Source organism: Belonocnema kinseyi, chromosome 7, assembly GCF_010883055.1.
Source record: "Belonocnema kinseyi isolate 2016_QV_RU_SX_M_011 chromosome 7, B_treatae_v1, whole genome shotgun sequence".
Classification (NCBI taxonomy): domain Eukaryota; kingdom Metazoa; phylum Arthropoda; class Insecta; order Hymenoptera; family Cynipidae; genus Belonocnema; species Belonocnema kinseyi.
In genome coordinates, this window is record NC_046663.1 from 50,798,181 (window position 1) to 50,813,326 (window position 15,146).

General features: G+C 31.3%; 1 protein-coding gene across 1 annotated transcript in view; it reads right to left on the reverse strand.

Annotated features, from left to right (window-relative positions):
* LOC117176452 (regucalcin-like) overlaps positions 1-11,462 on the reverse strand; it is a 25,530-nt gene extending 14,068 nt beyond the window's left edge. The window contains exon 1 of the mRNA XM_033366693.1: positions 11,429-11,462. Coding sequence (XP_033222584.1) covers positions 11,429-11,462 — 34 coding nt within the window. The remainder of the gene's footprint in view (positions 1-11,428) is intronic.
* Between the last annotated feature and the right edge of the window lie 3,684 nt (positions 11,463-15,146).

The window sequence follows — 15,146 nt, forward strand, 5'->3', positions numbered from 1 at the left end:
TTGAAATATTTCAAGAAATTGAAATAAGATTGAAATCAAATTTAAAATCCTATTCATTGCACAATAATCAAGTTAATGTTGGAAATTAATTATTCTAACTGAAAATTTAATACTAAACTTCTTATTCCAAAATTTCCCTTTTTGAGTAATTATACCAAAAATTGCATAAGAGGATTTGAGAGGAGGAATCAGAAGATCTTACGAAATATTTCAATTTTAGCTTTTTGGTTAAAATACATTACTTTAGTTAAAAATTATTTTGTTGTCATCTTTTTTGGTAAAAAATAATTAGTCTTTTCGATTGAAAATTAATTTCTTTAAAGGAAAATTTGAGTAGATTCGCAAAAAGTTGTGTCTTCATTATATAATAAATTTTTTACTAAACAGTTGACTACTCAATGTTGTTGTTGAAAATTAATTATTTTTTCGTACTAATGCAACTATTTTGTCGAAAGTTCACATAGTTGAAAAAAATGTAATAAAAAATTAATATTCTTGGTTCATAACTTTTTCAAGTTTTACAAAGTTATTTCGGTAGTTATAAATATAACTATTTGGTTGTAAGTCTGTTTTTTAAATGTGAAAAAGTGCATAATAAAAATTTGAATTGTAATTTATTTATGTATGTTAACATAGTTAATTATTGTAAATATTTGTTTTGCATTCAATTTGCTTGTATAATGGTATCGTCTAAATTATGGAGTTTTAAAATGTATTATTTACCATTTTTTAAAAGTTTTTCATAAATATGGTTTTTTGATAAAAAGTGTTTTTCTAAATGTGTTTTAATTTGTATAATTATAAAGAAAACTAAGCCTAAGTTTTTTTATATTTAAAAATTTTTTATAACCTAATTTTAATCATTCACCTAGTTAGTTTTTTTGCATATTTTTTTGAAGAATTAAATGTATTCTTTGTTTTTCAAATGTATATTGTTTAAATATATTTTTTTTATGTTAAATTTTTTTGTAGTACATTTTTAATAAAAATTAATATGTCTTGTTCAAAATTCATCTGGTGGGTTACAAAATTGACTGTTTCGTTAAAAATCATATTTGTTTGCTTAGAGACAATTTTCAAATTGTAAATTTATCTTCCCAATCGAAGCTCCATTTGGCTTGTTGAGAAATCGTCTTTCTGAGAACCAAATTGATCAACTTGTTTAAAAAATATCATTCTTAGTTTAGAATTTATATTTATTTCCTTAAAATAAAGAATTTTTGTTTTTGGTAAAAAAACTTATTTTTAAGATTTTCCAATTCTCCTCTCAAATCGTCTTACTTAATTTCTATATGACCCTTCATATGAATCTTTATTACTGTTGTCTTTAAAATTCTTAAAGTAAATTAGGCTCAAAAAACTTTTTGCATTAACATTATTGATATACTACGTTTAAAATTGTCTTTATACATAAAACAAAAATATATAAATGTCAGAAAAAATAATTTTTCTATTTCAAATAATATTCTCTAATAATTAAATGAACCTGAAATCTTAATAAAAATAGATTTATAAAAGCAAATGCGCTGACATAATTTTATAAGTTATTTATTTTATGATCTTATTGTTAAGAATTCATCTGGTCATTAAAATATTGTTTATTTGGTTGAAAGTTTTAAAAAAATTAAACAATCGTTCAAAAAATGAAACTAATGAGTTGAACATTATATTTTTTTTTTGTTAAAAATTCATATTTTAATTTTAAAAATTTGTAGAAAAATTGTTTTCTTGGCATGAAAATTCAACATTTTAAATGAATTTTTTTTCCTCGTATTGACTGAAAAATGTTTCTCGGTTGAGGATTCAACTATTTTGTTGAAAAACCGTCATTTGTTAAAAATTTGTTTTTTTTTATGGTTAAAAATTTATTTATGCAACTGAAAATATAACTATTAAATTGTAGGTTGAAAACCTATTTATTTAAATTTTTCTACTGAAAACGAATTATTTAATTGAAAATTCATATTTTCTGTTAAAAATAATACTGTGGTTTAACATTTTATCTTTTTGGTCAAAAATTTATCTTTTTTAGTTGAAAATTTTTCTGCTGAAAAAAAATTTGAAGTAAATATTTTCAAAACGTCTCACGTAATTTCTATATGAGTAAAAATGGAACAGAAATTTTTCAGAGTAAAAAGGGAAAAAACGAATCTTCCGAGTAAAAACGGAACAAGATTTCTTCCGAGCAAAAATGCAACAAACTAATTCTCCGAGTAAAAACGGGACAAATGAGCGCACGACTGGAGGGAGGGGTTAGACGCACGAATGGTTGGTGGGGATACGCGCTCGATCCGTGCTCACTTTTCAGTCATAGTTTAACATTTTCAAGAGGCCCAAATGGAGAACGATGACAAAAAAAGAAAATACATTTAGGTTACAAAAATTAAAAAATAAATATTAACTGCTTTTCTGAATATAATTTTTTTTAAATCTAATCATTAAGAAATAAAAAAAATTGTTTAATTTCGAAGAAACATGCGTGGCATAATTCAGCAAAAGGTACAAACTATGAACAATATAAAAAAATATTTTATCAATAAATTTTAATATCTGACAATGTTTTTAAAACTTGCATCCGAAAAAGTATCGGAGAACTGTTTAATTTGCAAAAACTTTTAGATATGTCTATTTTGCAACAATGCGTAAACGATTTCTGTTTTTTATTTTATTTCTTTACTCTTGTTTGCGAAACATTCTTTAATTTTCAAATGCACGTACAGTTAAAAAATTTGTCTTTTTCTACAGAAAATTCAAAATTCAACACCATATCCACGAGTTTGTTTTTTGAGACTCGCAAAAATCACTCTTAAAAATTGTAAAAGGCACAATTTAGAGATAAGTAATTGTTTTAATAATTCTTAATTATCTTCAACTCTCAATATTAATGAAATAAAATAATAACTTTTCATAAGGAAATATTACTCAAAAAACAATACATTTTAAGAATTGACAGGGGAAAAATTTGTTTTGACAAATAATAATCGTTTAGACAACTGAAAGTTAGTTTTAGAGTACTTCAAAACTCTAACTGTGCCGTATAATAACAAATTATTATATATATATATAATTAATATAATAACATCTTTTAAGATCGGAAAAACCGGGAAATAGCTTTAAATTTATTTTTTAACCGAGAATTAGAACAGTTTTTTAAAGTAAATAGTTGAATTGCAGTTTCCAATTATGATATTAGTCAGTTCAAAATACGCAATTTGACATTTTTTTACTTAAAAAACTTTCTGATTCGGATTTTTATTTTTAAGCGCACATCTTTAATTTGAAGAATTTTAAAATGCAGGCGTGAAGAATCACGTGAGTAAAAAGTGAAAGCGTTTAAAGTTAAATTTTTTTATACAAATATTATTTCAGTCTAAAATATTCAATTTTTCATTCTTTAAATTTTAATATTTTTAATCAAGACAATGGAAAATTAATTAAAGCTTAGCAATATTTGACTGTTCATTAAAGAGAAACAGAGAGTATTGAATAGTTAAAAATGTTGAATTTTGACGTATAAATAATAATTAAACACTTATTATTCGTAGGCAAAATTTTAGTGATTTGAAGACATTTTGTAGAAATTTTTGATGTAAGTTGTTGCCCATCCCAGCGATTTAAAGAAATATTTAGAAGTTTTCAAAAGATTCACGATTAATTAAAACATTTAAAATTATTTCAAATAAAATAACGAAGTATATAAATCTATAAAATTCGACTATTCGTACAGAAAATTTTGGTACGAGAGAATTATATTACTTTTAAGACATTTTAAGCTGGAAACAGTAAAAATTGAAAAATTAAATATTTGAAAAAATATTTGAAAAGCATAAAAATTTTATTTTAAAATCTTGAAAAAATTAGAAGTTGTTTTACGTTATGTTAAATTATAAATTATTTTTAAATTCTTTCTGAACTTCTGAATTTCTTTTGAAATGAATCAAATTCCCCTACGATTTCTAGAAATTCCTTAAATTTTGTTCATAAAACTCACTGAAATCTTCCACATTATTCTCGGACAATTCTGAAAATCTTTTTATATATTCTTTAAAAATGAAAAATCATTAAAACTGTTTCTAGGAAACTTAAGACAATGTTTTTAATCTTTTAAAGCCTACACAATAATTATTGTAAAGGCTTCCAAAAAATTTAAAACATTTTCCTAAGACTCTTAATTCTAATTTCAAATTAATTAAAAACTTAATCTTTTAAATATCAAACCTAATTGTAAACCTCATTTAAAATTAGAGACTAATTAATAAGAAAACTTTGCTGCTAGTCGTACAAAAATTTCTGTACGAATAGTCTAATTTTATAGATTTAAATATTTCGTTATTTTATTTGAAATTATTTTCAATTATTTAATTAGTTGTAAATCTTTTGAAAACTTCTAAATATTTCTTTAAATCGCTGGAAGGGGGGGGGGAAAGAACGTGCATCAACAATTTCTACAAAATATCTTAAAATCACTCAAATTTTGTCTACAAGTAATAAATGCTTATTATTTATACATCAAGCAACATTTTTAACTATTCAAGGCTTTGTATGTCTCATTAATGAACAGTCAAATATTGCTAAGCTTTAATTAATTTTCCATTGTGTTGATTAAAAATATTAAAATTGAATGAATGAAAAATTGAATATTGTAGACTGAAATAATATTTAAAATTTAAATAAAGCCTTTAATTACGAATATATAATTCTTATAAAGTTATTTTTTAATTAAAAATAGTCAAATCAATTAGTGTTCACTTTTTAATACTATAAGTGCAGATTCATTTAAAATAATATACATAATTTATTGTATTCACAGTTGATAAAATAAAAATGCTTTGCATAACAAAATTTAACTTCAAACGCTTTCACTTTTTACTCACGTGAGTCTTCACGACTGCATTTTAAATTTTTTTAAATTAAAGATGTGCGCTTAAAAATAAAAATTTAAATCAGAAAGTTTTTTAAGTAAAATTACGGCAAAGTTAGAGTTTTGAAGTATTCTAAAACTAACTTTCAGTTGTCTCAACGATTATTATTTGTTAAAACTATTTTTTCCCCTTTCAATTCTTAAAATGTATTGTTTTTTGAGTAATATTTCCTTATGAAAAGTTATTATTTTATTTCATTAATATTTTGAGTTGAAGATAATTAAGAATTATTAAAACAATTACTTATCTCTAAATTGTGCCTTTTACTATTTTTGAGGGTGATTTTTGCATGTTTCAAAAAACAAACTCGTGGATAGGGTGTTGAATTTTGAATTTTCTTTAGAAAAAAACTAATTTTTTATTTGTACGCGCATTTGATGTAACTTCCAAAAACATTTTCAAATATTCAAATTTATTGATAAAATATTTTTTTATATTGTTCATGATGTGTATCCTTTGCTGAATTATGCCACGCATATTTCTTCAAAATTAAACAATTTTTTTATTTCTTAATGATTAGATTTAAAACAAATTATATTCAGAATAGCAGTTATTATTTATCTTTTAATTTTTCTAAACTAAATGTATTTTCTTTTTTGTTATCGTTTTTCAATTAGGCCTCTTGAAAATTTTGATCCATGATTGAAAAGTGAGCACGGATCGAGCGTGTATCCCCACCAACCATTCGCGCGTCTAGCCCCTCCCACCAGCCGTGCGCTCATTTGTCCCGTTTCTACTCGGAGAATTAGTTTGTTGCATTTTTACTCGGAAGAAATTTTGTTCCGTTTTTACTCGGAAGATTCGTTTGTTCCCTTCTTACTTTGAAAAATTTATGTTCCATTTTTACTCCCAAAATTTATATGTCCAATTTTTGCTTTTAGCCGCTCATTTAAGGCAGAAATGGTCTAGCATTAACATTCTTAATCTTCTACGTTTATGGCTGTCTTTATACATGAAAGAAAAATATAAAGCGGTCAGAGAAAATAAAAAATTGGTGAGATGAAAGACAAAAATTAAGTGAATTTCGAAACTGGAAGTTTGTATCAACCCTGTAAATATTTTATTAATTCTTAAACGTAATTTAGTTTCCGACAGAGGAATATAATGAATTAATTAAAGTTGTAAAAATAAAAAAGTAATAGTACCTACCTGGGGCCAATTGGGTGAGCGGGGTTTTCTTGCGAGATGGGGTGCGCGCCATGTGGCAAGCTGGGTTGCAAATTAGTTGATGAGCTGGCTTGCGAGTTGTGGAAAAAGTTGGGTTGCCAACCATGTCCCGAACCGGATTGACAAATTAACAAACAAGGAAATGCGCTGAAAGCGCAAATCGCTAGAAGAATTTTCATTGTTAACAAAAAATTTTTTAAATGAAATGTTCTTTCAAGAACTGCGAAAAGAAGGGCATTCGTACCGAATTTATACTCTCAGGCCTTATAGAGAAAGAAGGGACGAAAAATAATCCCTTCCATTTTCCAGCTCTTTGCCAATCAAGTATTCAAGATTTTGACTTTTGATCCTAAAAAGGGGGAAAACTAGGCTACCTATTTCCTGGTTTCATTTATTAAGCAATGATACTCAGGTTTTCACAAGTTTCCAAGAGTTATAAATAACAACCAGCACCATCGGAAAATGTTTGAAACATTTTATAGTTAAAATGACAGACCTTGGACTTACTTGAGAAATTCAAGAAAGTATCAATAGTACCATAGATTGTAAAAACACAGTCGAATTTTAATGTCAGTTTTTTGTTTTGACCTTCGCATAATTGACCATGGCAAGAAATACTGAAATTGAAATTTGTCTGTAGTAGGAAAATAGATTTTACAGAAAATCTTATATAATTTGAGAACGTTGTGTATGATTAATATACGTTTCCTTATTATAGCGAGAAAATTACAATCAATTCAATAAGAATGGTACTTCTTTTTTCATTTACATACAATTATTTGAAAAAAATCATTTTTGACCTGAACAAAATGTGAATCAAATATGAGTAAAAATTTGACCATACTTAAAATTTTGTTTATTATTTTAAAAAAATATAAAAATGTGTATGCTGTGCAGAAACATACTCAATCATACTTAATTTGTTTTTCAATTTTTTATTGAAGAAGGTTCACAAGGCAGCTATGGCTTTGAAAATTTTATTCTCATTGCGACACTCGCCCTTCTTATTCAAAAAATGGGTTATACAGACGGATGTAATTTAAAAATAAATTTATGTACGAAAAATCGAACGAAAGATAAGAAGTAGGTATGTTCTGCAATGCATTGTTAATAAAAAATGTACTTTTTCTTAATTTACTAAACTGAGACATAAAGCTATAGGCTTTAATTTTGCCCGTTTCAAGTTCGATTCTAAGTCAACATTAAAAAAATTAGTTTTCTGATAAAAAAAAATATTGAGTCATTTAAAATTTTTTTAAATAATCTAATTTTTGTAAATTTTCTTTTAATTCAGCATTGCGTTAGGACAGTTTTAAAATATATTTGATGGCTAGTAAAAATTAAATTTAGATTTCCCTTTATATATATATATATATACATATATATAAATAGTTTAAAAAATCTTATTTTAACTATTTTAGAATGTTGAAATGCATGTAACTTCCTTAATTATTATCGGAATGTAAAAAATAACCTTTGTGTTCAAATTAGATAAGACAAACGTCAACGCTAGTGCTTTATCTCGAAAGCTTTTCGAAGAACCAGATACTTAAACCTTAGAAAATTTTATGATTCATTAAAAATTGTAAGCCGATGATTTAGATTTATAAACTCAGAAAAGCCTAAAGCATAAACAAAAAATATAACTGGTTCTTTCGCTTCGCTTTCAATAATACATTCACCTCGCACTTCGCGCGCGGTCTTTGTGTTTTCCCCCAATTGGTGAACAGGCCAGTTAAAATGAAAGTTGCAAGCATAGGCAACTCTAATTTGGAGATTAGGAATTCTTTTTTGTTATATTTTCTTTAGATATTAAAAAATAAATTACAAATTTTATCCAGCATGATTAATCTAATATATGTTTTTCATTTTGCATTATAATTTATACTCATGTACCCTGCAAAATGAATAATTTCAGTAAATTAACATTTCTACAATTTATGGTACCGATTGGTTTCGGAAAATACGTATGCTCATGTTTTTATATTTGAAAAAACAGTAAAAATCCTTTTTGTAGAAATATTTAATTTATTGTATCTTGGGTGATTTGGTGGAAAGTTTTATGATTCGTGCCAAAATTACATATATCTAAGGCATTCCATTTAAATGATAAGAATGTAAAAATTCTAATTTTCCTGCTAAACAATGGGTATTATTAGTTATTTTAGATTAGTTGGGGAAAATCAAGATACCTTCACGCCGAGGGCTAGGAAATAATACCAGTTGCATCCGACGAAACGAGATAGTTCTAACACCATAAATTTTTGTTTACAATAAGAGTATTGGCTATTGTGCCGTCTTTTGCGTAGTTGGTTCTAGTTTTTAATTTTTGATTTTCCTATGGTAAAATGCCTAATTTAGCGGAAAAATTAAATTATCACAATTTTCAGTTGAATTTCAATGGCTAAAATCATAAATATTGGTGGTAGAAGGCTGGTGGGTCACAAAAAGTAAAAAAATGATTAAACTAGACATGCGTTAAATCAACATTCTATCTAAATGACGAAAATGTATCAAATTTACATTTTCTAGCTAAAATATAAGCATTATTGAAAAATAGCAAAAAACAATTCCGTAGCTTTATTCGAGACAAGAAATTTTCCTGTTGACTATTTCACAATTTTTTGCATTGCTTGGATATAAATTTCAATTTTCGATTTTCGTATGGTATTTTCTATATTTAAAACAAAAACGGTTATCGTTATCAAAAAATAGTTCAGAGCAATTTCGTAGAACTTTCGAAGACAAATAATTCTAGTTTCTTGTTTTTTTACTGTATCTTGCCTAGTTTCGCGGCAAAGTTGAATTATAATTTTCTTTAACCTTATATGTCATGGTGAAAACCATAAATATTGGCAATAGAAGGCTTATTGACGCACTTGACCTGTATTTTTGGATTACTGACCAATGTCCAAAAGGAAATTGAAATTGGAAAATTCTTTAAGAAGTTAAGTTCAAAACTCATCTTCATCAGTCAGACAGACAGACCGACAGATATTTGAGTTAAAACTATTTTTCTGTTTCAGAGGGTATCAAAACGTCGAGAAGTGACAAAAAATGGACATATCCGAAATCACACAAATTTAAGACGTTTCATCTAAAGGATGAAAAACTTTTCAACTTTACGATCAAATCAAAAAAGTTGTTATGACCACCTTTTAGGGCTTTCAAAAATCAGCGTTTTTCATTTCTTGGCTTTTTTGATATCATGTGTTGTTTGGCTTGAAATGTTGATTTTATTTATTTTTTTTGATTTTGAAAATGCTTTAACTCTGATAATTTTCTTTTTATAGAAAAGTCATTAGGATAAATTGTTTGACTTTCTGAGTACTATGCATAAACGTTTATAGAATTTTGAAATCTTGAAAAAATATGGTCTTAAAAATTTTGAAAACTTGCTCACTTTTGGAATTTTGATCCAAAATAGCTAATTCACCAACTTTTTTTTTCTTTTCAGGCCTTAAAAAAGTGTGCCAAAGCAGAATCGAATCTTATCAATTTTTTTAAAGTTATTGTGCCTACAGAATACAGACTACATACAGACAAACACCTTCATGAAAATCGTTTTTTTTGATTCAGTGGGTCTTAAAACGTGAAGATTTTATGAAAACCAACAAAGTAGAATTTTACATAAAACCAATACCTTCTCATTATATGAAAATGTAAAAATTAATCAATAGAACTCTATAAATCTTAAATGAAATTCTAAAGTATTTTACTTCAGTATGTTAACAGAATTATTTAATTTATTTCAATGGAATTGCATTATCTTGTAAAAAATATTGCTCATATTAAGTTTTTATTCAACTTTTACTCGAGTAAACCCGGTTATACATCATAGCCACGGAATAGCATTCGGTGCTTCGTCATTTCTATGCGAATAATTCTGTTTAACTTTTCAAGGTCGGTGTTAGACGATTTTATGAGCCTAAATGAGTACGCGAGAGCAGGGGTGGCATATGTGTTGATTGCCCTGATTTTTTTTTGCTAAGTTGAGAAAACTATTCATAATTAATCTAAGCCATTGCCTCAATGTCATTTTCGAACTAGTTCTCTAACTCTGCGGTCTGTAATTCCCCTCCGATTAAATGCACTGTTCTACATCAATCTAGTCCGAACTCCATGTGGATATCATTGGAAAACTGCTTTGTGACATTGATTACTTCCTGCAGTTTCTGGGCTGAACTAGCTTCAGGTCATCCATGTGAAGAAGATGGTTCACTTGATGATCATCCTCATTATCATGAATTCTGAACCCATGAGACATGCTGGTTAGTGTTTTGCTCAATGGATTCACCGCCAAACAGAACCATAGTGCGCTAAAGGAGTCTCCTTGAAATATATACCTGTCGCAAAACTTACTGATCTAGGTATCATGGGTTGTCCATTATCAAATTACTCGATTCTTGTACCCCAGAGCCTTATCGCATGGCTTAGAAAGTCAATAATGCATGCGAAGATTTTGTAAAGTTTCAAGACTTTAAGTAAATAGTCAGGCGGCACGGAAGGAAACGCTTGCTTGTAGTCAATGTATGCCATATGTAAGTTTCTTTGATACTTACGAGCTTAAGTCATGGCAATAGTGTCCATAGTGACTAGATATTTATAGCCTTGCGAGTTTTTACAACATCCTTTCTGCTCTTTTGTAAGAATCTCATTCTTGTCGCAATGAGACTATACCTTATCTGAAATGATAGCTGTAAGATATTTATAAATTGTTGGAAGACAGGCTATCGGTCAAAACTCAGATGGATTTTTAGCGTCTGCTTTTTTGGTGACGTATAAGTAGTACTCTGGAGCATAAAGCCTGGCATCAGATCTGGGTGTTCAATGGTCTTCTGAAAACACCTTGCAACGCAAGATGCACACTTGTTAGGTACTTGTACCAGAAGTTGTGCACCATGTTCGGACTTAGAGCTTTTCTATTACTTGCCCTTTTTAATAACACTGAAACATCTAAAGCAGTGATGTTCGTCAGTAGCACTTTAGGGCTATTGCTTGCCCTTGCTGCCTCCAGTTTGAACTACGCAGTGTCGAAATTGCATCTGTTCATTTTTTCGCAAACACCCGACCAGTAGTTTGTCATATCTTCCAATTAATGGACTTCGGTGCTTTGCTGGTTATTTGGCTTTATTCTCAGTTCACAATAGAACCATCTTTCATCGGTCTGAAAGTTTTCATTTTGTTGCCGTCGTGTATTAATTTTCTTGTACCGACGCAGTCGGTGTTTGCATCCAATAAATAAATTGCATCCAATATTGCTGGTGTTAATGTCACGATGTGCCAAAGGGGGTTCTATTTTTTTTACATTGAGTTAATCGACCCAATTTGCACCTTACTTTGCTGACATCCATATCCAACTTGATCTTCCATGGGGGATCTCGATCTTTTGCTGAGACAAAAATTGCATTTGGAGGCTTAGTTTTTTAGCCCAACGTTCTAACGATTGCCACAGCTGCACAGTATACAAGTGTTGCTGTCGAGACGTACTATTAGTGCACGCAGATCATTTGTGTTATTCATTTTGAGCAGAGCATGCCTTAGTGTTCGTTCTACATATCTGAACTCTAGTAAAGCATAACCAAAATTCCTTTCAAAGTACTGTAGTTTTTCTGGGATTTTCCTATCTACATCATCGTTTGTAATATCCGGATGTGGTTATAATAGATCCGGTTTTCTGGTACTCCATCGGGCACCTCCCCAGATTGCGAACAGGGGAACGCTTCCCAGATACGGCTAGTACCGGGAAAAATGAAGTAACTCAGGGCGGACAAAAACCAGCTAGGGGAAGGAATTCCGAATTAAAACCAGTCATGAGCGAGTATGTGAAAAACTACATACCCCAAGGGAGTAGAAACCTCCACACTGATTCCGATCGGATTCCAGCCCCAAGGGCCAGTGCCAGTTCACAGGATTTTGGGGGGAACCAAACATTTTTTGACAGAAGCGTCTGCGAGGAGTTAGGAGGTCCATTGGACATCACTAAGGAAGGAGATATCAGAGAAGTATCGATCAACAAGAGGGAAATAACAGAAATAGATGTCAAACTCATCGAGACATATGATCTCTTCGGAAAGCTGAATGACACTATCAAAGAAATGGCGGATTTCAGCCGGGAGAAAAAAAATGTGGCACCAAATTAGAGACGGGTTGACACGAGCGGAGACTTCATAAAGATTTGATCAAAAATGTTGGATGAACGGCCAGAATGAGGGCCATGACCTGAAAGAAGAAGATTAAGAAGAGGACAAACCAAAGCGGCACTCAAACAGATGAAGCCGTGAGCCTGAGTCCTATGGAGGCTGGCTCCTCCAAGCAAAGGCGTAAGAAGCCGAGGACCGCAAACGCTTAGGCGCCCGCGACCTTGACTCCAAACAAGATTGTTTCGGATAGAATTAAGTGAATAAATATTTAAGATTATTAAACTAAGAATAAAAATGTATAAAATCATTTCTTGCGAATGTAGTTTATAATCAGTTATAATTTTAAAACATCGAATTTGAAACCCAGCTTTAATTCACGAATTATTTAGGTTTAAGTTTCATTTTGTAATGTAACAGAGCCGAATGAAATATGAAACTTCTGCATACAAGAGTGCGATATTCGCGGCGAATCAAGAGTGAGCTTAAATGACGCAATGTCGGTTTCTTTGATACGCGATTTCGATACAACTTCGTAGAATAAGTAATCGTTTTTTTGATGTTGGAAATAATATTTTCATCGAATATTGTAATAGTATTTTAAACGTTTAATTATTATTTTTGAACTTTAAAAACATGGAACAGATTTGTAACATATTATTATTAATAATAATTTGGAATTTATTTTGAAGTTGTATTTTAAAACAAGATATTGGAAAATCACTTGCATGTAGATCCCTCTGGGCGTGGCTTAATTCATGCACGGGAGCCAAAGTTTACGTGCTCAGCTTTCTGAGGCCGTGGTTGTCCGGGAAATAAAAGATTTTCCCGAAAAAAGGCAAATTTTACGTGCACGTATGCATAAACATACATTTATACATACACACCCACACATGGACACACATATTTTCAGGTACACACGTGCTTACGCATCTCTCCGCGATAGTCCTCTCCTTCTCTTTTTTTTTATCCGAACACACACGCTTCCAACTGGCCCGCTCTCGATCCTTTATTAATATCATTCCACTTTGTCTTTCTCTCTCTTTTAACATTGGCCTATCCCCCATACCCAATATCCCACACTTCAAACCTAATACATCATACACACAGATATGTATCCGTGGCCGTGAGGCTGTAGGGAAACGCTGCGAGAGTGATGGACAATTGGGGGTGGTCGAAGGAGAAGAAGTTAGGAGGGGCGAGCCTTTAAAAGATCTCGCACATTAGGTCTCGGGAAGTTTGCGTTTGATATCGTGACGAGGTACGTAAGAAAACTTCGATATAAGTTCAAATTCTTTGTCAAGATTTAATATTTTCTTATGTTTTATATTCATTTTTTCTTATCGGTTAGCTTCGTAATTTTATAGCAATTTATAATTTTATTTTACGTTAGCGTGAATTAAACCTAAATAAGTTTTTTATTAATTTCGTGTTTTTACTTTAACAAAAACATAATATCCCAGATCCTGTAAGATTCAAAGATGGAGAGAGAAGAGAAGCCTGCTTTCAACCCGGCAAAGGCTTGAGTTACGTGGAGGTCCTCAAGGACCTTAAGCAAAAGGTAAGCCCTGATGCCCTAGATTTGAAAATCAAGGGTGTCAGGCAAACCAGAAACGAAGAGATCCTTGTAGAACTTGGGCCTACAGAAAAGGGCAGAGCCAAGCTGTCGGAGGCCATAAGAGGAGCTCTAGGTGAAGGGGGTAGCGTTTTGCAAGCTCATCCAACGAATAGAGATAGAGGTCCTAGACCTACACACATCAACAGACGCAGGAGAGGTGGAAGCAGACGTAAAAGGCCACTTCAGCATAAACTATGTAGGAGAGGTGACGGTCAGGCGTACATAAAGACCCTACAGAGGCAGTCTGAGGGCTATCGTGGAGTTGGCAGAAGAGTTGGTGGAGAGACTAGTGCGCGCAGGACGCCTGAAGGTGGGATGGGTGTCCTGTCGCGTACACAAGAAGGTTGAGAGGGTACGCGGCTACCGCTGCCTAGGCTATGGTCATATGGCAGCTGGTTGCGAGGGCCCTGGCAGAACGAGGGCATGTTGAAGATGCAGCAAGGTGGGCCATAGGACTGCCGAGTGTGAGAGAACGCCAGAGTGCTACCTCTCTGAGAGGCAACTTCGTTGAAGAACCCTCAAGGACAACCAAATTAAATCAGCTACACCCAACCAAGATGTCCAAAGGACGGCGAGCTTGACGAGCAAATGCTCTGCACTACCGAGGACGATGCGTGCACCTTGGTTGGAACAGAAGAAGAAGCCTTGAACAGACCATCGCTCGGGAAAAAGAAGTTGTTTGGCGTGCAGAGGGGCAGCCTCGTTGAAGAAGCCTCTTGGACGCTCAAGCAAGCATCGCAGATAGGCAGGTCCAGCAGTAAGCCCTGATAGCCATGAGAAGACCAAGTTGGCGTAAGGGAAGAGAGCCGAAGCACGGCTATAATAATGGCACCCCCTGATGTAATGTAAATGCAGTCCCGCGGGGAATAATGCCAAGGAGAAAAAGTGTCATTTTTTAGTGGGTCCTTGGTAGCATCATTATAATGACAGAGTTGACTTTCTTTGATGCATAATTATACGCACGGTATAATTGAATATTATACATAGCGGGTCATTGTAGTGATGCGGCAAGTAAGATCCTTACACTACCTAGAAGTGCGGATCCTTCACGGTGTGTTGTTGAAATTTTCTCACCAGGCCCCTGTAAAAAAAAATGAAGTCTTCGTTGTTCACATCTTTCAAGTTGAGTTTATCAATAGGAAGCTGCTGTTTCACTTCCATTTTGATAGCAGCTATTTCAACAGCCGAAAGCAGTCTGTTTACAAATATTGAGCGCTTTTGATCTGCCAGATATTGCTCATTTATTTTTGTGGATAGCGATAAGATCTCTTAGTGCGACTTTTTGTATATTAGGATACT